We start from the raw sequence: 22,691 nt of genomic DNA on the forward strand, positions 1-22,691 counted from the left end.
CAGATGACCTCCAGAGGTCCGTTCCCAGTCAAAGATTCGTGATTCTCATCCTTCCAGTATTTTTCTTCATTAGTTCATTGAAAGTTGTATTAAAGACTTCTGTCAATAAGCTCTGACAACTCACTGTAACCCTAAGCAGCATCTGCCTAAACCTACTTTTAGCTTTATATTGTGTCCATGTGCTGCATTCCCTCTCCTTGAAACCAGGAGAAGACTTGAGGGAAGGGTTAAGGGCGATCTGTAGTCTCCTTGTATCAGCATCTCCAAATTGCTTATGCTCATGCTTCATCCTGCAGCCAACTGCAGAGATTCACTCGCAGTACACGCCGCCTGCTGCGGCAGCGCTGGTTGCTCAGCAGACACCTGAAAAGGATGCAGGTTCAGCAGCTGTCTTTGGTGTCTCATACACTGTGAAGGGTTCAGCTAGAAATTGTAGATGAATAGGACTTTCTAAAGTAAATTTGCGTAAAAACCAGGAATGAAATAGAATAAAGTGTTATGAGTACTGACAGCTGGCCTTATCTAACTTTCCCTTTTAGTACAGTGTTAATGGCATCTTCGTAATTACTTCCACATTCTCACTGAGGCAGGCACAAACCTCATGTGCTTGTATTTTTCTCCTTTTCCCTAACTGGCTGGCTGGCCTTCATCTTCTGCCATGCATTATTTCCTCAGTCTGGAGTGAAGACTTACAGATCTTGTCGAAAAGTGATTTTGATCTTTTATGGTCCCAAAGAGCCAGAGTCTTTGGTCTGGTGGGCTGATGTCAATGTTGAGTGATGCAAAGGGCTCTCAAGTCAACAAACCCATCAGCTTTTGGATTTCTTATAAAGAGAATTGAGAAGATTGCTCTATAATGGAATCTTAATAGTCCTGGAAGATGAGTGGTTGAAAAAACTATGTCCTTCCAAATAATGAAGTTCCTTTTGCAGCATGGAAAAGGTGAAGGTGATGTTGTCACAGCAAGTATTAAAGTGAGGTGTCCAGGATATCAAATGACTTCTGAATTACAGAGCTGTTGTCAGGGAGTGGGGCTGGGATGTAGCTGAGATGGTATGTAAACATTACAGCTTGCCTTGGGTCTTGCTTAAGTGTTTCTACCTGGATTATTGGAAGAGCTCCATTGTTTAAGAAACTGAGGGACAGGAATTTCTTTTTGAAGAAACAGTCTGTGTACTTCAATGACTACAAGCTTAAGGAGCTTTGTTAAAGACAATGTATTTGCAGTTCTTTATCTGCATACTGCTACAAGGCGTTTCCTACTTGCTAAAATCAGTGTCACTGAATTGAATAAACTTGCAGCATTTTCTCCTTTTATTAATGTTTTGCTAGCAGCAAGCAATAGCAGATGCCAAAGGTCAGGGTGTGCTAGCAGGGAGTAGCTGAGTTTTATTGGAATTCTTTCTTAGACTCAGCTTCTAAAGGACAAGTCAAAATCCATGTAAAGGAACTCTGTAAAATGAGACTTGAACAAGTTACATTGATAATGTTATCTTCTGATGGCAAAAGTAGGCCTAATTTCAGAATTTGTAAAAATGTGTTGAAAGAAACCCTTCCTTGACAGACATCTGCTTGGTCCATAATGCTATAGGAAACTTGCCTTCTAAGGCCCAGAGTTTTCTTCTTAAAGATTTGGTTTTTTAAGGAATTACTATATTTTGGGGGGTTTATACTTCTTGTAGTGAAAATTTCTAGGCACTTGTGAAAAATCATAGTAAGTTTTGGAGCACCGTCAGTTGGGGTAGATAGGTAGGAATCGAGAATTCAAATATGTCACTTTTTCCATTTCCTGTGAAGTTTCATGTGAATTTTCCACAACCATCTGATACAGTTAAGTTAGAAAAGTTTCTTGGTTAGTTCAAGTTAGAAGTTTCTTGTTAGAAACAGACATTAACCTTTCCACTTGCTTCCAGAGATTACTCTGAATTGGTGGTAGAATCAGAAGTACTCAAATGCCAAATTGCAGATTGATGACAGAACATTTTTTGCAATCTTTACAAATACATTTGTGGCTTTACTAGAGGAGATACAATCAGAAACCTAATCTAAAAATCAGCAAACCAGAAGGAACTTGGACAAAATTACTTGCTACATGGATGAATCTGTTGGTTTTTATTATTTGTCAGTTTTACAAACTGTTTGTAAGGTAGTGCCTATACAATATCAGAGAAGAAGGTGAAATGGTCATGAAACTGTTTAATGTGGCATTTACTTGGGCTAATCCAGAGAGCCAACCTTGTGGAGTGCTAGCCATTAAAGATCAGATCAAATCTCAGACAAAACCCAATGCTTAAACAATTGTCTCCAGCATTTAACAAAAGAATGCTTGATACCATATCCTCTAAAGATCACATAATCCAAATAATGCCCCTAATGTAGTAAAATAGAAATGGAAATACTGTGGGATCTACAGATGTGCCAGCTGTGCATTGTGTGGGGAAAAAAACGTACCCAAACCCCATCAGGTGGTGTACAGAGCACCCCAGCTCTTGTGGGAATTCAGGGAGCTTCCAAGCTGAGTCCTTTCCATGCCAGTAGTAAAACATTGAGCCTGGTACATTCAGAAGTTGACCTCTTGCCCAGTAGCACAAATAGTGTTTTTCTTCTGTCAACAACATTCACAGAGGATATTGGCAGAGTAAGGAGAATAAATTATGTATCAGTAGCATAGCAGGGAGAGAGTGTGTACAGAATGGGAGAAGGAGAAGGAAAACAAATCCACAAATATAGTAAAGGTCATGGGTATCTTTTATTTTTCAGAACAACAGAGTTATGCAGAATTGCTTTGTGTCTGATCTAATTTTGTTGTGATTTTTTTAGAAAAAAATGTCATCACCACTGTTGCTGATTATTGGCTCAACCCTGCTAAGGGCTGAGCTGTATCTTACTTCTGTGACTGCTACAATAGAGAATCCCAGAATGGTTTGGGTTGGAAGAGACTTTGAAGACCATCTCATTCCACCCCCTTGCTGTGGGCAGGGATGCCTTCCACTGGACCATGTTACTCCAACCTGTACTTCCAGGGATGGTGCAAACACAGATTCTCTGGGCAACCTGTGCCAGGGCCTCCCCAGCCTCACACCTTCCCAGTATCCCATCTAACCCTGCCCTGTCTTAGTGTGAAGCCATTCTCCCTTGTCCTGCCACTTCAGTTCCTGAAGAGTTCCTCTGCAGCTTCTTTATAGTCCCTTCATGTCACAGTAAGGACAGACAAAGACACCTGTTTCTTCATGCACCATAGCAATCTTTATTCTTCACAGCTCATATTTATATGGTTTTCCAAAGGCATCATGTTTAATTCCAATTGGTTATCAACTCACAGCAATTTGGTTCATTGGTTAGTAGTTGATAGTCCACATGTCTGTCAAAATCTTTGCACTCTAATGATGTTTGCATACTCCTCTCCTAACCAGAAAATGTTTCACATGGCTAAAGTCTTTCTTGACATGGGTGCAGACTGCTTTTTCATGGAAATGTACCAGGCTAGCTCATAGCTGTACCCAGCCAAAGCAGCAGGCCTGAGCCATGATTTTACAAGGCCTTTCTTTTGTAAGGTTTTACCTATGTGCCACACCTTCAGCTACTGGAATGTGCTGTGAGGTCTCCATACCACCTTCCCTTCACAAGGCTGAGCAGCCACAACTTTCTCAGCCTTTCTTCATAGGGCAGAAGCTCTAGTTTTCATATCAGCTTCATGGCATCCTCTGCACTTGCTCCAACAGTTCCTTCTCCTTCTTAAGACAGTCATCACAACATCACTTTCTTTATTAAAGCTGCACACAGAATAGTATTGATACAGGTATTAGTATTATTCTCAGACTTCCTTTTCCTTCTACAGTCTTTAAGAACCATGGGATTTTCATTCTCCGTCACTCGGGTCTACCTTGTAGCTAAAAACTATCAGCAGCAGCTTCTGAGAGGGTTAAAAACCTTTCTCTGGACAGGTGGTCAATATGTCCTCATCATCCCGCTCCCAAGTAGTTTTAAAATTGATGTAAGTGTTGAGAGAAGCTGCCAGGGTCAGAGGAAATGGCTTCAAGTTGGGCCAGGGCAGGTTTAGATTAGATATTAGGGATTTTGTTTTCACTGAAAGGGTGATTAGGCATTGGAGCAGTGATGGAGTCACCAGCCTTGAAAGCATTCAAGAAATGTGTGGATGTGGCACTTGGGGACATGATTTAGTGGCAAACAGAGCAAAGCTGGGTTGTCAGTTGGAGTCAATGATCTCTCTTAAAGGTCTCTTCCAATCTTAATGATCCTCTGTGGTTCTGTGAAATACTTTGACAGTCTTCCAAAGTGAGCATAATTTCCCATTTCCTCAGCAGTCATGTTGGTGATACAACAGTTCTTAACAGGTCCTGAGTAGTGCAGTCCCACTGGTAATGCATGTAAAAGCAGCAGAGACCCATCCCACTGGCTTTTTAACTATTAGAGAACTGTCTATTAAGAAATTATAGGTAAATTTGCATACCTGGCCTAAAAAGAGACATGTTGTAGATAACTTCTGAGGATCCTGTCCTGGGAATTCTCAAAATTTGGCCACTACCTGCTCAAACACAGCTTGGGAAGAATGGGAGATAATTTGATAAGAGATGTTTACTTCCCTTGGCCAGAGCTATATAAATAATCCAAAATGATGACAGAAGAGGAACTTTGATACTAAATTTAGCTCCAGGTTTTAATTTAGCTCCAGGTGTGACCTGCCAGAGCTGCTCAGATACAAACTATTGATCCAGCCCTGTGACCAGGAAGCCTTCTCTTCCTTCTGCTTGTGGAAAGCAGATTTGTCCAAAGAGCAATAAATACAGCAGATAGTGAGCCAGAATTTGGAAAGTTCAGCTGACCAGGGTATTTTTGAATTAACCTAAATACTATGTTGTCTTTCAGTATGTTGATATGTAACTGTTTTAAAAAAAAAAAATACTCTAAAGAATAATCCTCTGTTTTTTTCTCAGTTTCTGTTTCTCTGTTAATTAGTACTCTCTGATTGTTAGATGTTCTCAGTTGAATAAAAGCTGATGCTGATTGAAAGAAAATCCATTTATAGACAGGAGCTGAACAACAAGGTATGTGTTACAAAAATACTACAGAAGAACTGAGCATAAGGCAGACATCTTTTATTCTAAGTCTTTAAAAGGAAGAGCTATTGATTTTTTTTTTTCCAAATACTGATTAGTAGGGAACCTGGGATTTTCTTGGATCACACATTCTACTTGGAAGGTTATAGTAAGTATGGAAAATGAGAGGAAAGGGATTGATGATATGTATAAGATGTGTTGGCACAATGTGCTGTCAGATTTCACTGAAAGCAGGAATTTGGTAGGACATCAGTAATAACAGGGAACAGAGCTACGTGCTACTTTGCAGATAATTTCAAACCCAGGCTGATTGTCCTCATCACTTTGGTGTATTCTGTATTTTTTGCCTGCTTGTGATTGTGTTTTAGCAGGCTTAAAGTTATTATTCATATACCCGTGTGTGTTTATGGGGAACTGCACAGAACCATAGAGAACTCCAAGGAAAAAAAATAAAAAACATTTTTGTTTTGTCAAAAATCTATTCTTTCAGCAAACACTTGGCTACTGGAACAATGTTGTAATGTCAGTAACATGTCAGTGTTTAATTTCATGGCTTTTCAGGATTAGGAGATGGTTTATTGAGGGTACCTCCAACTCCAGGTATCAGAAGATGAGTTTCACATCCTGGCTAAACAAGTAGTGAATGTTTGCGTAGTCCAAGAACTTTCACTTTCCATATAACATGTAGAAAAGTTTCAGTATCTAATCCTTAAGAAGCATGACACACCAGATTTCCTGGGCATGGTAATTTTAGTTGTTGAAAGCCCATTTTGATTTTTTTTTCCGCTTTTCTTACTTTCCTTGGTACTCTGGATCAATTTTTTTTTTTTTTTTAGCTACTGAGGAGATGAAATACAGGCAGGAGAATGTGCTGCAAAAGCAGCTCTTTCAGCTTCACCTAAGATGCAGACCTTTGGGCCAAGCAGATGAACTTGAACTGAGTCTCCAGCACAAAGAATCCCAGACTGGTTTGTGTTGGAAGGGACCTTAAATCTCATCTCATTCCAGCCCCCTGCCATGGGTAGTGATACCGTCCACTAGAAAATGCAAATCGTATTTCTGTGTGTAAACACTTGTGGTAAAACCCAACTTGAATGAGTTTAAGGTTAGAGATAAGCCTCTGGAAGTGAACTACAGCATGCTAATTGCCTACTCATATATATAATGATATATTCTTGATCCCATGTAGTTATTTTCTTTTGGGTTGTTTTCTTCCTGGGATCTCTTCCTGGTTGTGGACACAAGGAATAGTGCATATCTAATGAGCTGTTTTATTTATCTTTTTCTTTCCCCTTTCTGTTTTTGCTTTGTGTAACCCTGTGCCTTACTAGACACCATTCAGATCAGGATTTGAGGCTGGAGTTATTATCCTCCTATTTAGCATTTCTGCAGGACTAATCACTTCAGTATTTCAGTGCTTCAGATGTTAATTGATTTTCACAACACCCCACTGAGATGGGGAATTATTATTAACCAGGGAAATTGAGCACAAGGAGATTGAGGTCAGAAGTGCTGCTCAGTTTGGATGCCAGGTTTGAGACACCTGTTATCCAGTTTATTATTTATTCAGTAGTCACATTAAACTCTTGAATTCCTTTAATTGCAGCTGTAATTCTGCATCTCTCCATATTGGGTCAGAAGTTGTAATGCAGGCAGTACAGTAAGGAAAACACAGCCGAGCGCTTTTGGCATTTTTTTCTTTTGGGATGTTCCTGTTTTCATGAAAGTAATTTTGGGGAAAAGTGGGGCAAGTGTTGAGTCTCAGCACAGCATTGAGATGTTTTTTCTTTTTTAATAATGTCATCTGGCTGATACAGTGCTTATTCTCCAGTTCTTGGAACGAAATAAATAAGGTTCTACCTCCAGGAGTCTCTTCTGCTCCCTAATTATAATTCCTCACCAGAGTGGCTCCACTTGTGACAATAAATGACTAGAGGTTCTTTTTGGAGTGTGTGTGTGAGATGTTTGTAATTAAAAAACAATTCCTGAAGTGCATGCATACAGATTGCCCTGTATTTCTTTATTGTGATTTCTTATGTACCCCTAATTTTCTTTTAATGTTTATTCAATATAAACCATTTTCTGTTCTCTTCAATTTATTTCTGTGTTGATTTTCCTTCTGGCATCAACTGCCCATATTTCAGCAGCTTCTTGATAGCTGGAAATGGCAGGAGTGTCAAGGAGTCAGCATTCCAGTACAGTTGTTCCATTGCAGAAATTCAGCTGTTCTAGAAGAGAGACAACTCGAGGCAGAACTTGTTCAGTGGCAAGGCAGCTGTCATAGCATTGACATGTGAAGATAATTCTTTTTCTCAGTAGAATATTTTCTCTGAGTTGGCAGCACTGAAATGAATTTTAGAAGTAATATCATTAGAACCCTGAATGCCTTGATAGCCATCTCACCTTAGCTTTTTTTCCTGATAAACTAAGCAATCATGACTTTCAGAAGAATAAAAACTGTCTGAAAACATAAATTAATGTGTTTGTAAACTCATGTGCTTTGGTACTCAAGAACAGTGCTATCTACAAACTGCCTGGAAAAGGATAGAAACTTAATGAAAGTATTTTTGGTATATTTTAAGAAGTAGTTCTACACTGATCTTCTCTCTAGACTAATTACTTGGTTTTCTTCCTTTATGGATTTATCGTATTTCAAAGAGAGATTGTCTTTTGAGAAGGAGTTAATTCTCCAGTCATTGTGTGTAAATTTTATTTTGGGCCCATTTAATTCTTTTCCTCTAAGTTTTTTAGAAACATCTTATGTTAATAGGGCTGAAGGAAGATTGCTTCAGGCTCCTTTGAACTCAGTAAAAGTTCATGTGTATTTGGGCTTTTACACAAATGGTTTTGGCCTTACCTTGGGCAGTCTGTGTGCTCAGTTACACGTTGGATTCCCCAGTCAAGATCAGAGGAAGTACAGGGCAGTCAAGCACATTGTCTCAGCTTGACTGGAAAACCTTGTGTGTGCTGGATGTCGTGGTCTTCCTGAAACTTTCCCTGGATCTGCTCAAGTTCATGCTGAAAAATGCATTAAAAAAAATTTCTGTTACAGATTCTGTAACTTTTCTGGTAGATCTTAAATGCTGTTTCAGGCATTTTCTCTCAATTTAACTGGATGGTCAGATGGATCTGAGGGGCAGACTGCAGTTATCCAGCCTCTCTGCTATTTGGAAGCCATGTAAATGAAAATAATCATTAAAGAAGTCTGATTAGAGAACTGCTGGTTACAAATTTTTTGTTACTAGTCTGTGTTTTTTCACTTGTGATTTAGAGAGTGTGGTTAATTTTGGTTGCTGATGATTGCATGGTGCTTAGATATCCAGAGAATAATCATGGTAACACAGTGAAAGCATAAAAATGTGTTAGTTTTCTCCAGTGGTACCAGTTGGCATAATAAAAACATCACCTTTCTTTGTAACCTTTCCTTTCATAGCATATAAAAATGTGCCTGGCATTTTAGAGGGCTGGAACACATCTATGAGGAAAGGATGGATGAGAGAGCCAGGGGAGAGAAGAGGAGGATCCAGGGAGGCCTTAGAGCCCCTCCCAGTGCCCAAAGTGGCTCCAAAGGAGCTGGAGAGGCCCTGTGGAAAAGGGTCTGGAGTAACAGGATAAGGGGAATGGCTTCCCACTGCCAGAGACAGGGTTAGATGGGATTTTGGGAAGAAATTCTTTCCCTGTGAGGGCAGTGAGGCCCTGGCACAGGGTGCCCAGAGAAGCTGTGGCTGCCCCATCCCTGCATCTCTGGCAGTGTCCAAGGCCAGGTTGGGCTTGGAGTAAGCTGAGTTAGTGGAAGGTGTCCCTACCCATGGCAGGGGGTGGAATTGGATGAGCTTTAGGGTCCCTTCCAACCCAAACCATTCTGGGGTTCTGTGACTAACAAAATTACTTGTTTTGTAACTAAACAAGTAATAAATGTTGTAATAAAACAACTTGAATGTTGTTTTCTGGTACTGGTGATATTAATGTCAAACCAAGGGAAAGCCACATTGGAGATCACTGAACATTAAAATATTGTAATTGGATAAATTAATGATAACCAAGATTCAGAGAAGCCATCAACTTGAGGGAGACAACACAAAGTGATGTTTAATCTTGCATCCATTTCCTTGCATCCATTGCCATTGAGGGGAATGGAGAAATGCAGCAGTGAGCTTTCATCTCTGGGGCAAGGAATCACAAGGAGTGATTCCTTGCAGTGTATTGGCTACAGATGGATCCAGAAGGGAGCTGGAGTTGTGAATTGACTTCTGGCTAAACCTACCAGGCAGCTGCATCACTGTGTGGCACAGGCTCACTGTAGAGATTTTATGCAATTAGAAAACCATTGAAATTTGGGAGATGACCTGATTGCTGACTCCAGCAGATGTAAAGAAGCTTTCTTATGGAGAATCCTGGTTAATGAGACACAATCTGAGAGTTTACCTTTTCGGTAGCAGAAATACTCTGTTTCCAAGATAAAAGTTATTTGGAAGGGATTTATATTCCAAGTTACAGGAGAAGGTTTTGTTGGTTTTTCTTTTAGGATTACAAAGGTAATGGAGAAAAGCACTGTTTGATATTTGCCAACCTAAAGGTACAGCTCACTGGAACCTGAAGATAATTAACTGTTGTAGTTCCAGCTCTGACATTTTGCTACCACTTCCTCATCCTGAACACAGTGGTGTTCTTTAGGTCTGTTTGCAGTGATTCCTATCTTTTTACAGAAATTCTTTATGAGTTTTTAATTAACACTTTTATGGTAGATTCCTACATACAGCGTGTCAAATCAGTAGCTTTAAGCTTGCAAGACAGACACAGCCTAATTTGTTTTGTTTTGTTTTTTTACTGCCAGAGCAATACAGTAAGTATATGATCTGTAGTAAAAACACACCAACAATTACACAAGTGGTAATTTCTTCAGAGTTCTAAAGCTGAATCTTAAGCCTGCAGGACAGAAAACATGCCATGTTGCTCTTGCTAAACTGCCAAACTATAACTGCACATGAGACTACAAAGGATTTTCAGTTTCTTCTCAATGCATTTTTGTAGAAGTCATTAAAGCAACTATCTAATGTACCCATGTCGAGTACACACTGAATTTTCTGTTGTTACATTTAATTATACTGTTAATGGGTTAACATGTCAGGATTTTTCTCCTTTTTTTGCAGGATTCTGCTCAAGAGAGTGTCATCAAACGAGATATCCATCGCACATATCCAGCACATGATTATTTTAAGGACACAGAAGGAGATGGTCAGGAATCTCTGTACAAAATCTGTAAGGTACAGTCAGTACTCTGAATTTCAAAGTGTGTTCCATATTTTGTGTGACTTTCTTTTGCCCTGCTAACCCTGTTCTGGTCCAAGATGTTAATCAATGAGATTTTAAAGCTTTGTGTAGATTGTATGTGGAGACTATGGTGTTTCTGCATTACCTTTTACAGCCTTGTATTTGGTACCTCCTAAGGTGCAGGTGAGAAGAGGCTGAAGCTGGCTTTGCTGAGGTGAGGGCTCCTCTTCAGAGGGAACATGGTAGGAGAATTCTTTTGCTCTGAGGTGGAGAGATTTGCAGAGGAAGAGAAACAAATCCTCAGAGCAAGCTGTGCTGTGAAGTTAAACAAGAATGTCTGTAAATAATTACAAGTTTGCTGACCATTCCACAAGTGTGTGAGCAGAGCTTTTCACTCAGAGCTGCCAGATCACCTCCAATGAAAAACACTCTTAAGTTTTCAAATTTGCACATGGGAAAGTTGAGGTACTAAATCACTAGGTTTGTCCATCTTGTACAGACAGACTTCTCTTTGAGAGAGATCCAGAAGGTAAAATATTGCAGCCAAGCAGGTACTTTTCTGCCTGGCAAATGCAGATTTTGCTGTGGTTTTGGTATTCAGTTTTTGTTAAACTTTTTTTTTTCCTAAAATTCATTAAATTCATGTAGAATATTCTTTAGAATATTATCTAATGTAGAATTCATTCTGTTCATGTAGAATGAATGATTGCCTTAGACAAAGCCATTTCCCTTTCCCTTCCTCTTCCTTGTTGCTGTTTCTACCTCCTGCTGATTACTAGAAATGATGGAGTTGTCATAGCAAGCAGAAAAAATTGTTCAGCCTTTGGGGTATAATGATACATATTCCTGTTCCCCAGATAAATTCTGTGGTGGTACAAGCTCCTATTCAAATAAAAATTTGGATGACTGTTAAATACAGTACTGGAATTCAGTACTGTGAGTAATTCACATCTTAAAAAAAGTACAAAATTAGGGAAAAGAGAGAACTTTGGACCAATGGTAGTGATTTCTCCCAAATCTTGAAGGGCTCTAGAGGGCTACAGGAAACAGTTCCTGTGCCAGTCTGTGAGAAGAGTAACAGTGCAGGTAATTGTAGGCTTGTCACTTTGATATCAGTTAAGTGAAAAATGATGGAATAATTCAGTTTTTCAGGAATTAAATATAAGTATGTTATAATGAAGGCCTGTGAGTTTACTGAAAATAGATCATGACAAGCTAACACAAAAACCCAGAAGTACAAGTTTCATTGGTGAAGATGTTTTGATTGAAATTCTGTAGCTCCTGTGGCCTGCCACACTAAGAATGTATAATTGCTGGACAAGTTAGAGCATGAACAAGATGCACATCAAGGACTTAAACACTGGCCAGCAGGCTCCTAACCAAGCACTGAATAAATGGATTTCAGTCAAAGCATTATGAATATCCCTTGTTTATTCCAAGTACTCTGCTAAGTCACCTGAAGAAAACCAGAAAGCCTTTTCTTGTGAAGATATCTTGGTGACACAGGGAAAAAGGAGATGGTAAATAATGAGATGTAAAGCATGTAGAGATGGATGAACCTCGTACAGGAACAGTTTGACTTGAGCAACTCAGTGTTTTTCAGCTGCTGCACCTTCTTTTAGTTACAGTGTCCAGAATTAAAGACAACTATTCTGCATTGGAAAGAATCTGTAAAGATCCATGAGGATGGTTAAAGAATTTGGGAACATTCTTTGAAAAGCAAAATTCTTTTTCATTAAGGCGTATCTCAGTCTATTTTGATTAATAAAGACCAAATAAAGCCGTGAATCTTTCTGAACTGGAAGCAACTTAGAGGATTTATCTGTCCTGCAGGCAGCTTCAGAGGGCCACAGGTCTCAGACCTTCCTGGGTTGTTTCCTTTCTGTAGGAAATGTGAATAATTCTGCAGGTTTTCTGAATCTGGGAGCTTTCCTTGCTCTCAAGGCTTCTACTTCTCTGGCAGAGAGAGGTACTGTAGCAGTTAGTTCTCTTTTCTTGAAGGATCTTGAAACTCAGAAGTGGTGCATCCTTGACAAAGTCAGGGAAAAATGCCAGGAGGCCTGTATGGATGAACAAGGTGCTCCTGGAGAAACTCAAACACAAAAGGAAGCCTTCAGAGGCTGGAAGCAAGGGCAGGTAGTCTGGTAGAAATACAGAGAAATCGTGCAAGCAGACAGAGATCAGGTTTGGGAAACTAAAGCCCTGATAGAATTAAATCTGGCCATGGATGTGAAGGGTGACAAGAAAATATTCTATGGGTACATCTGTGATAAAACTAGGAATAGAGAAAATGTGGGCCCTCTCCAGAAGGAAGGGGTAAACTTACTTAACTCAGGACATGGAGGAGGCTGAGATACTCTGTATCTTTTTGGCCTGTTTTCACTGGCAAGTGCTCCAACATCACTTGGGATGGCAAAGGCAGGGACTGAGAGAATGAAAAATCGCCCAGTGTAAGAGAAGATCAGATTTGAGATGATCCAAGGAGCCTGAAAGGCCACAGAACCTGATGAGATGCATCTGTGGCTCCTGAGGGAACTGGCAGATGAAGTTGCTAAGGCAGTTTCCATCATATTTGAAGTCATGGGAATCCTGTGAAGTTCCCACTGAGTGAAAATGGGGAAACATCATCTCCATTTTTAAAAAGACAAGAGAAGGATCCAGGGAGGCCTTAGAGCCCCTCCCAGTGCCCAAAGTGGCTCCAAAAGAGCTGAAGAGGCCCTTTGGAAAAGGGCCTGGAGTAACAGGACAAGGGGAATGGCTTCCCACTGCCAGAGGCAGGGTTAGATGGGATTTTGGGAAGAAATTCTTTCCCTGTGAGGGCAGTGAGGCCCTGGCACAGGGTGCCCAGAGAAGCTGTGGCTGCCCCATCCCTGCATCTCTGGCAGTGTCCAAGGCCAGGTTGGGCTTGGAGTAAGCTGAGTTAGTGGAAGGTGTCCCTACCCATGGCAGGGGGTGGAATTGGATGAGCTTTAGGGTCCCTTCCAACCCAAACCATTCTGGGGTTCTGTGATCTTTGATCAGAGACCTCTCTGTGTGTCCATCAAGTTGAGGGCTGCTCTGCCTGTGAAGTATTTTGTATTTACCTAGAGTTGAATGACCTTTGTCACTTGGCCACTTTCTCTTGGTAGAACATGTTCTGCATAGCAGCTTTGCAGTCAGTGTTTAATTCCCTGCTCCAAACAGCTTTGTCTCATCAGCAGTCTTTGTTACTGTGCTATTTTTATGTGTTCTTTAAGGTTTGTGAGTATTTGCAGCACGTATTTCTGCAGGGTTCTGTGAGTGACTTCACCTTCACTCTCTGGGTTAGAACTGGCTGTTTACTCTTACCTTTTGCTTTCTCTCCTTTAATCAATTATTTGAGTGCATAAGGGGATGTTCTGTAGCAGCTTAGTTCCCTAAAACACCTTTTTGTAGGGATCTTGTTGAAGGGTTTATAAAAATCCTGGTAATATTAGTGACTTCCTCATTCTTTTATATGCTCATTGGTTGAAAGAAAGATTTGGGAAGCATTGCTTGCTGGTAGAACAGCCATATCCAGTATTCAACATCGAATTATTCATAAATTTACTGATTGCACTGGAGGGTTTATACCTACTTGCCAGTTTTGAGATCAGACACAACTGTTGGGAAGATTTCCAGGCATCATCCTTGCATAGTTTTCTTAAATGACTGTGGCTGTGACAGATGTCTGCTTGGGTCTGACTGGACCTTGAGTTTATGATTAATAAACTGTTTTCTCCAGTGTGTGGGTTTTCAAGAAATATTGTTAAAGCCTAATTAATTTGCTTATAAATTTGTCATTCCATTGGGAATAAAAAGTAATATGTGTTGAAAGGGATAATGTGGCAGCTCTGTATTACTGGAATAACTTTTACCAGAGGTGCTGGGTACTTAGGCCCTTTGTCTAATGAAACCATGAAGTCTGAAGAATGGGAATTATTGAATATGGCTGGGAAAGGTCTGTCCTCAAGTGGGAGGGTAAAAAGCTGAAGAGCATTTTCTTCATTCCCCACTAAAATGAGAGATGATCTGAACTGTCAGATAAAAAGGAAAATCATTAAAAGCTCACAGCCTCATTTTAACAGGTCTGTCAGTTTTTGTTCCATCTCTTAATCTCCTCTTCAGAACAGTAGGAAATCAGGAAAGATGGAAACTTTTTCTGTTTCAGAACATTTATGTGACAAAGTACCTAAAAATAAACTTCAGGACTGACAGTGGTGATAAGGAATGAAAAGAGTTTCAGATTCTAGACTGGAGATTTCACTTGAGGACACCACTTAAGCTGGATTTTCACAGAGCAAATTTTGGTGAATCTTTGGGAAAACTGCTCCTTCTTGCATGCTTTCTGTTTAAATACTCTGCAAATTCCAGCTCTATTTAAAGAGCTCACCTCAGTGCTACAATGCATAACTGAATAGTGCTCAGTGCCTGCTTCCATGCTCTGGATGTACAGCTCGGTGCTCCAGGGAATCAGAGCACCTGGCAGAATTAATCCTCTCAGCTCTCTGGAGTGTGTGCAGTGTAGAATTTAACACAAGATGTGTTTTCCCTAATTTTCTGATTAAAGTAACTCCTATTTAACAAACAGCCACTGTGACTTTAATGAGGAAAAGGGAGCATGGTGCAGGAAAATCATTCAGGTGAGCTCGGTGGGTGCTGGGACTGGACAGACTGGGAAATAGACACAGTGTTTTTCAGAAAATGGTTTAATTACTTCAGAGATTCAGAGTTGATGTTAGTGATTCTCACTGAGCTGAGGCCTTGCAAAGGATATGAATAATTTGTATCAGGACATCTTTTGTTAGTAAATACTTATCCCTCTTTAGCTCCCTAATCTCAGTCTCACTTGCCTGAAGGTTTTAGTGCAGGATCAGTGTGGTAGCTGGTTTGCTGTGACACCAAACACTGTTACAGTTCTTGCAATGTCTGTTTTGGTACCCACATCAGCAGAGAGAATAACAAACTGTTTTCTAGCAATGCTAACACTGTTATGGGGTGTTTTAGCTTTTTTTACTGTATATTGAAATATGGAAGTATCTTTGAATTGCCCTTTGGTAACAAGTAGCTTCTATGCCCATAATAAGCTGTGAATGGTGGGTTATGCTTCAGCAGAGCTGCTGCTTAGTGCTGGCCTGTAAACTGAAAGTCTAGTTTTCTTAGGTTTTTTTTACATTTTCATTTCCATTTCATTGCAGCATGCATTTTCAGATAGTAATCTCACTGTGCATGTATTCTTCAATTTTTCAATCCTTAGTATCGCCTTAGATTTACAAATGGGAATTTTCAGTGTTTGTCCAGGTGTAATTATGTGTAAGAGAGCAGATCTCTTTTGTTCCTGCAGGAATCTATTTGCCAATTATAGGATAAACACAATCAGTTACAAATTATTTTTCATCTATTTTTAGTTTATTTTCTTTGCTCCTGGGTTGAAGGAGCAGTGCTAGCAAATATTGTTGCCTTGTTTCATTCAAAGAATTTTTAGTGTTTCTCTGTCTTCTTTACATTTTAATAAGGATCCTTCTCTGTACATCTGTGGTCAGCAGCACTGTTCTTGCACACGGGGTTTCTGCTGAGCCTGTCCCAGAGGGAAGGTCAGCTCTGGGATCCTGAATTCTGGGAACATTCTGTTTGGGCCTGCCTGGCTGAAGGTGAAGATTCCTTCATTCTCTCAGCTCTCCTGGCTCTGGCAGAGGCATATTGTGTAACAGCCTTGTGCCTCTTCCTGATACTCCATAAATGAGTAACTAATGTCTAAAAATACAGTTTTCAGTTAATGCAGAAATTCCTTGTATAATGTGATACATACTCAATGCTGCACCCATAGGAATATTATTACTTTCAGACTTAGTATTATAATAAATTCAAGTGTGGAGTTTTAAACTGTACTATTACTAAAATTATTTAGTGACTGAGCATGTAATAAAATACCTTGTTAGGTGAAAAATCTGCATCAAAGTAGGGATGTTTTCCTTCTCCTGAGACAGTCTGAGCTTCAGACACCATGTAAGTCTTTTAAGTCTCCTAAAGCAGACTTCAGCACAGAGCTATGTCTGTATTAAACATGAGTAGCTTACTTTGATCATTTCATAGAGATCATAGAGGAGCATAACCTCTCCTCTTCCTTATTCAAATCTGCAGGCACTCAGAAGTTACAGAAATCCCAAATTGAAGTTTTAAATTCCACCATCTTTCCCTTCATCTTTTAAATGCTACATACTTGGAATTTTTCTGTCTACAGAAGATTCTGATCTAGAGAGATTTTCCTTTATTAATTATTTTGGAGAAGTTTCTATCCAGCCCTGGATTCTTGGTTCACTTTCCCAATGTGCAGGTGGTTCTCTGTCATGGACTTGGAGAAGACTCTGCATCCAAAGAATTCACTTTCTAATGATGATGTACTAAGAACTGCACAGTAGCTCTTCTCTTCAGAATACAGATAACTATTAAAAAGATGTCTCAATTCTGTGAGATATTAATTTAGTTAAAATGAATGAAAATGGGCTTCAAGTCAGAACCTTCATTAATTCCCATTTATGAGACAGAGAATATTTAAAATCTCAGTTAACCAAGGAGTTGTAATTGGAAGTTCCTCAAGAGCTTAGGGGAGAATAGTAAGTTAAAAACTGTGACATGTCACAGGTTGTTGTGGGAAAAATCCCATCCTCTTGAAATTATAAAGTTACAATGACTGCAGTGGAAATAGGGTTTTTGGAATTTTGTCTTGTTTTTATATTTCATGTGGAAAATGAAAGTTTCTTAGAAGCATAAATCTTAAATAGTTAATCTTAGACTGTTAGTTAATGATATGATATTATGGTAGCATCTGTAGGCAGCATCCTTATTTCTGAGGTTATTCTGGTTAATTACATCATATTTCAGCACTATCAAACCCCATGTTGCTTAAAATTAAAACAGTATAATTGGAAATGTGATGTGCATTAAGATTCCAAAGTCTCTTTGCATTGGATAAATGCAATGAAATAATATAGATTTTAGAGACTTCACTAAAAACTAAACCTTTAGTTGTCAGGATTATGATGTTTTGACTTAAGAGCAGAATATTTCTTTGTTTCTTCTAATTCTGATGCAGTACTGAAGTTTGTGTCCAAGAATCTGATGACAGCTGCTTGTCAAAATCAGATTTTGGGGAAGGACCTGGTGGAAATTAATTTTAAAAAAATTCATGTTCAGAATTTTTTCCAAAAAGTGGAAAAAGCAGATCAAGCAGTTAATTTTTTCTTCATGGTTTTTGGTTGCTTCAAAGGCATTTTAATAATTACTTCTTCTTACTGGGGCCCTTTGACATTTTTCTCCTATATAGGCAGTGTCCACTAATAAATTTCATATTTTTATTTAAACCAAATTATCCAAATACTTGCTGATTTGTAGTTTTATGGATCAACTTTTTTAGAAAAGTTTGTTTTTTCATCTCTTCTGTTTTAATCAGGCAATTATTGGTTTACCAGTTTACTTTCCCTCTCATGCTTTTTGGGTGAATACCATCTGTTCTTAATAAATTTTCAGTAATTTTATTCCCTTTAATTTATGATATCTTCTGATATTCAGTTGAACACAGATCCTTCAACACTTCCCCTGTTAGAAATGGTTCCAGCAGGATGACAAACCTTATGATTCTTCTGTAATAAAACAAACACAAGGAAAGTTCATGGGGATTTTCTACTGGAGATTAAATATTTTCTTACATTGACCATATATTTTCCAAGCAGAGACTGCCTTCCTGCTCTGAATGTGTTTGAAATGGATTTTTTACAAGCTCAAATATAGGAAGTTATAAGTTTACAAGCTCAGTTTAGGAAGTTGATTATGAGAAACTTTGCTGTTCTTCCTTCATATTTTTTGTATTGAATTTCAGAGAGGATTTTTTGCTGCTTGTTTTCCCTGTTTTGCTGTAACTTCAACTTCTTTCAGAATCTCAAAATAAGTGTGTTTTTATTTCTTACAACTTCCTGGACTTTTCAATCTGTATCAGTTTTGGAAGCAGTTTGTTTTCTCCAGTGTGTTGGTTTCTTAGTACTTATTTTAAAATAACTTGTTTGGATTAATTCATTGCTATTTTCAGCAAATTATTTGCTATAATGCTTCTCACAACAGAGGGTCCCCAGGCACTCTGATAATTTGACGTTCATTTTTCAGCCTAGATTTTTTAAAGAAAATTAGAAGTGTTTTTATATAGTATGAAGAAATCATAAATCAAATTTCTCATTTGGAATTCTGCACATCTGCTTCTAAGCAGAGCTCGCCTATCAAAACCAGGAATAATGCAGCACTTAGGAAAGCTACAGAGACAAGACATTAGGCATCTATAAATGGAGAGATCTGGGAAACAAATAGACTTCTGATGCTGATTAACCAGTGGATGATTCTAGTCAGTCATATAAAATATTAATTTAAGTGTTTAAAGTTATTTCTATTAATTTGGTACTTAGTAGCTGATTAACTTCTTTATAGAGAGCATAATTTTTTTTTCCAACTGAATTCTGTATCTGCCATTGTACCCTCCTCAGGTTAGTTTTTATATTTGAATTCTGTGACTAGAGCTGTTTTAAACTGGTAAGTGGATTGTAATGGTTTTATATTTGAATTCTGTGACTAGAGCTGTTTTAAACTGGTAAGTGGATTGTAATGGTTCATTAAACATTTTTCAGTGATTTCTGTGACTTCTTGAATTTTCTTGTCCACTGAAACTGAGCAATGGGCTGGGATTGTTTTCACTCAGCTGCTAACTAATCCCATCTAACAGCTCTCAGAAGAGTGGTGAGCAGTACAGACAAAGGGCAGAGAGCTGCGAGTCCCAGCTCAGCTTTTCCCAAAGGAAACGTACGGCTGAGCTGTTCAGGAACACTGACCTTTAAAGGAACACTCAGGCTGCACTTGCAGAAATCCTGTTTTCCAGAGTCATTTCAGAATTCCTCACAAATACTACATTCAGATTGAAAAGTGGATCTTCTGATCCTTGTGGCTCCTTCCTTCCCCTGGTTCTGCCCTTTGCTTTGGTTTTCCCTGGCTGTAACCTCAGTACCTTGCTTATTCGCTCAGGATGTCTCTCCCTCTGATGGCAGTCCTGCTGCTGCTGCTTAGACTTTCCTGAGTTTCCACAAATCCTTAACATCCTCTGACAACTCTTTAAAAACAGTATCTGTCTTCTCATCTTGGAAAAGTGAAGGGGAAGGAAAGGTTAGTAATTTTAGTTTGGTAATCTTTTAAGAGTAAGAAAAAGCATGTCTGTCATACCGTAGGAAAATGAGTCCTGTTCATTCTTCAGCATAACAAGGGCATGGAAAAACTGTCTCTGGTGAAATCTTCAGGTTAGAGTAGCTCTCAGCAGTTTTCTAACCTTAGGTCCTGTACTTGCATAATGTCAGAACTTGTTTTTCCAAAAACAAACATTCACTTTCCCTACAGCACAAACTCCCCTGGTTTTCATGTTGTATTTGTTGCATTGGTAAAGTTCTACCATTACTCACCTGAGCAGAATTATCCTTGATTTAGGTGAAGGGAAATTGCATCCATCTCTTTTCAGGCTGATTGAAAAATAATAATTTACAACTACATCATCTGTGTAGGGTTGAGAGTGACCTGTGGGTGTTTTTAGAAAAGCCCTGAAAGCACAGGAGTGGTTACAGTTTTACCCCCTGTATGGTTTTAGCCTGAGTAGTTGGAGAAACATGGAATGGCTTTGGCTCAAAGAGACCTCAAGTTCATCCCATTCCAGCCCCTGCCATGGGCAGGGACAGCTTCCACTAGCCCAGCTTGCCCCAAGCCCTGTCCAGCCTGGCCTTGGGCACTGCCAGGGATCCAGGGGCAGCCCCAGCTGCTCTGGGCACCCTGTGCCAGGGCCTGCCCCCCTTCCCAGGGAGGAATTTTGTCCCAATATCCCATCTAACCCTGCCCTCTGGCCATGGGAAGGCACTTGTCCTGTCCCTCCAGTTCCTGATGGAATGTATCTCTTCAACTTCCTTGTTAGGTCCCCTCAGACACTGGAAGGAAGTGTCCTGAATAGCTCATTGATGAGAACACAGTTTGGTGATGCCTGTGTGCATTTTAAATACACTTTGACTTTTCTTTTTTCTAGGCCTACTCTGTCTATGATGAGGACATTGGCTACTGCCAGGGACAGTCCTTCCTTGCAGCTGTGCTTCTACTTCATGTGAGTTAATTGCAAAATGAAAGCTTTGATATTTAAAACCAACTCAGCTGTAAAATCAGTAGTACTGCAGCCATGCTGTTTGACAGATATTTACTGTTATTTACTTGCCTGTATTAATTTTCTTCTTGTTGCTTTTTGGCTGTAGAGATTAATGGCTTCTATCTTCATGAATGTAGATTTCCTTTATCTGGGAGAAATCTATTCAATTCTCAAGTACTTTTGTGTCAAAACCTGAAAATTATTTGTTACATATTAATTTTTTCTTTTACTTTAGTTGTCACCTAAGTGAGCTCCCTTTGTGTTTATGATGAATTTAACTCTAGGAGACATTCTCAGAGCAGCTCATCAAAGCAAGTAGTCTCCATAATTTTTTGGGAGATTTTTTCTCCTAGCGACATTTTGTAATATCTTCTGAGGGAAAGCTGATTTTTAACCTTGATATTTTAGCCTGTAATCAAAAAATGCACAAACTTTGATCTGTTGTTTCCTTTAAAAACACATGGGTATATGTCCAGAGATAGATATATAAATACACAGTTTTTATAGGTACAAGATGCTTTACATCTGATGTCTCAGTGGAAAAGCAGCAGATTTGAATATTGTATTTATTGAGATAAAGTCTATCTGAATAAGCCACCCCAAAGCTCAACCACAATTATTACTCAAGCTCTTGCCTGCTTTTTCTCTCAGGTTTTAATTAGTAAATTATCAGTCAGGATTGAATTACCTTTTCAAGTGTGGGTTTGAGAAAGCTGCTGGTGTTATGTATGTTACACATGCACTTCCTAAGGTATTTGGAACTCAAATTCAGATTAAGTTGTGATTCCTAGTGAGAGCTGTGACTCCTTGAAGTCTTGAGAAACAAGATACACAGTGACAGTGTGGCAGAGAACCTTTAGCTCTTATAACAATAAACCTGAATTAGTCCCATTATTGCAAATTATTACAAATACTGTAAAATAGCTTATCTAACAGTTATTTTGCAAATAATTTTTTACCCAAAGCAGAATTTTGAAGTTCCACTGGAAAAATGAGCCATTTTCAATCCCAGAGTTGTTTAGAAATGTGTGGGTGTCACATTCTTAACATGTGACTAATACCTCATCTCCTCTACCTTAGTTCTGTGCTGTTATTACTACAAAGAATCAACTCTGGTTTTAGGGTTTCTGGAGCTGGAAGAAGTTGTCCTGTACAGAGGGATTGATAAATGGAAATCACACTCATTTTAATCTGCCCTTTATAACATTTGGTTTCATCAGAGGATACTGAAGTGAAATGAAGGGAGGAAGAAAGGAGTCTCAATGAGCCCATGTGATTGGGGAGCTTCCTAAGATGCCCTCAAGTTTCATTTGTTACAATCTGGTGCCTCAAAAAGAAAACATGTTTTTAATGTGATGGAAAGGTTGATCTGGGTTCTGTTTGTGCCTGTCATTATTGTGGTACCTGAAGGCACAGGAGAAGATGATGTGGAGGTTTTGTGACACGGGCCTTCCCACCAATTCAGCATTCAGTGGGCTCAAGCCAACAAATAGAAGTGTAGAATGTACAGCTTGTGTCAGTACCACCTTCCAAACCACTGCTGAAAGAAATTTTGGTCAGAATGAAACAGAGATTATGGATATAGGGCTTCTGAAAAAATCAGCATGTTAATAGATGGGGCTGTGGGAAACCTGACTTCAAAGTTTGATGTCTTGAGGTTTGGATGAGCACTGCTCTCCCTAGAGGTTGATTATACCTCAGTTCTCCTGAATTTTTCCCATTTAACCAACTATCTCTCAGTAGACATCACTGTCTTCAGTTGTTGCTTTTTTATTTTATTTTCATTTTTTTTTATTATTGTTTTAAAATTGTTTTTATGTCCCTGAGAGGTATGTACTGGTTGTTCTCATACCTGTTTGACAGAAATAATGCTGCTGACAGTTGTGCTGCTGTAGGGATGTAGACATACATGAACTTGTGATATGATCCCACATTTTCTTCAAAGAAGACCTTACAGAGCCAAATCCAGGTGCTCATCAAGGAGAGTAGTCTCACTGAGATTTTAGTTGGTTAATCTGGCATTCACAGTACTTGGCTGAAAATTTTAATACATCCCTGGTTCTGAATTCATTGTGCATAAGGTGTTTCAGTGTGTGTGTCTGTGTAAGGCATGTCTCGCCTTTGCTCCATTATTA

The 22,691-nt window shown here is 39.1% G+C and overlaps 1 protein-coding gene across 4 annotated transcripts in view; it reads left to right on the forward strand.

Moving 5' to 3' along the window:
• The window catches only part of RABGAP1L (RAB GTPase activating protein 1 like), a 229,893-nt gene that overhangs the window by 118,642 nt on the left and 88,560 nt on the right, over positions 1 to 22,691 (forward strand). For all 4 annotated transcript variants that reach the window (XM_058843200.1, XM_058843202.1, XM_058843199.1 and 1 more), the window contains 2 exons: positions 10,229 to 10,342; positions 20,443 to 20,517. In XM_058843200.1, coding sequence (XP_058699183.1) covers positions 10,229 to 10,342; positions 20,443 to 20,517 — 189 coding nt within the window. The remainder of the gene's footprint in view (positions 1 to 10,228; positions 10,343 to 20,442; positions 20,518 to 22,691) is intronic.

Source organism: Poecile atricapillus, chromosome 7, assembly GCF_030490865.1.
Source record: "Poecile atricapillus isolate bPoeAtr1 chromosome 7, bPoeAtr1.hap1, whole genome shotgun sequence".
NCBI classification, from domain to species: Eukaryota; Metazoa; Chordata; class Aves; order Passeriformes; family Paridae; genus Poecile; species Poecile atricapillus.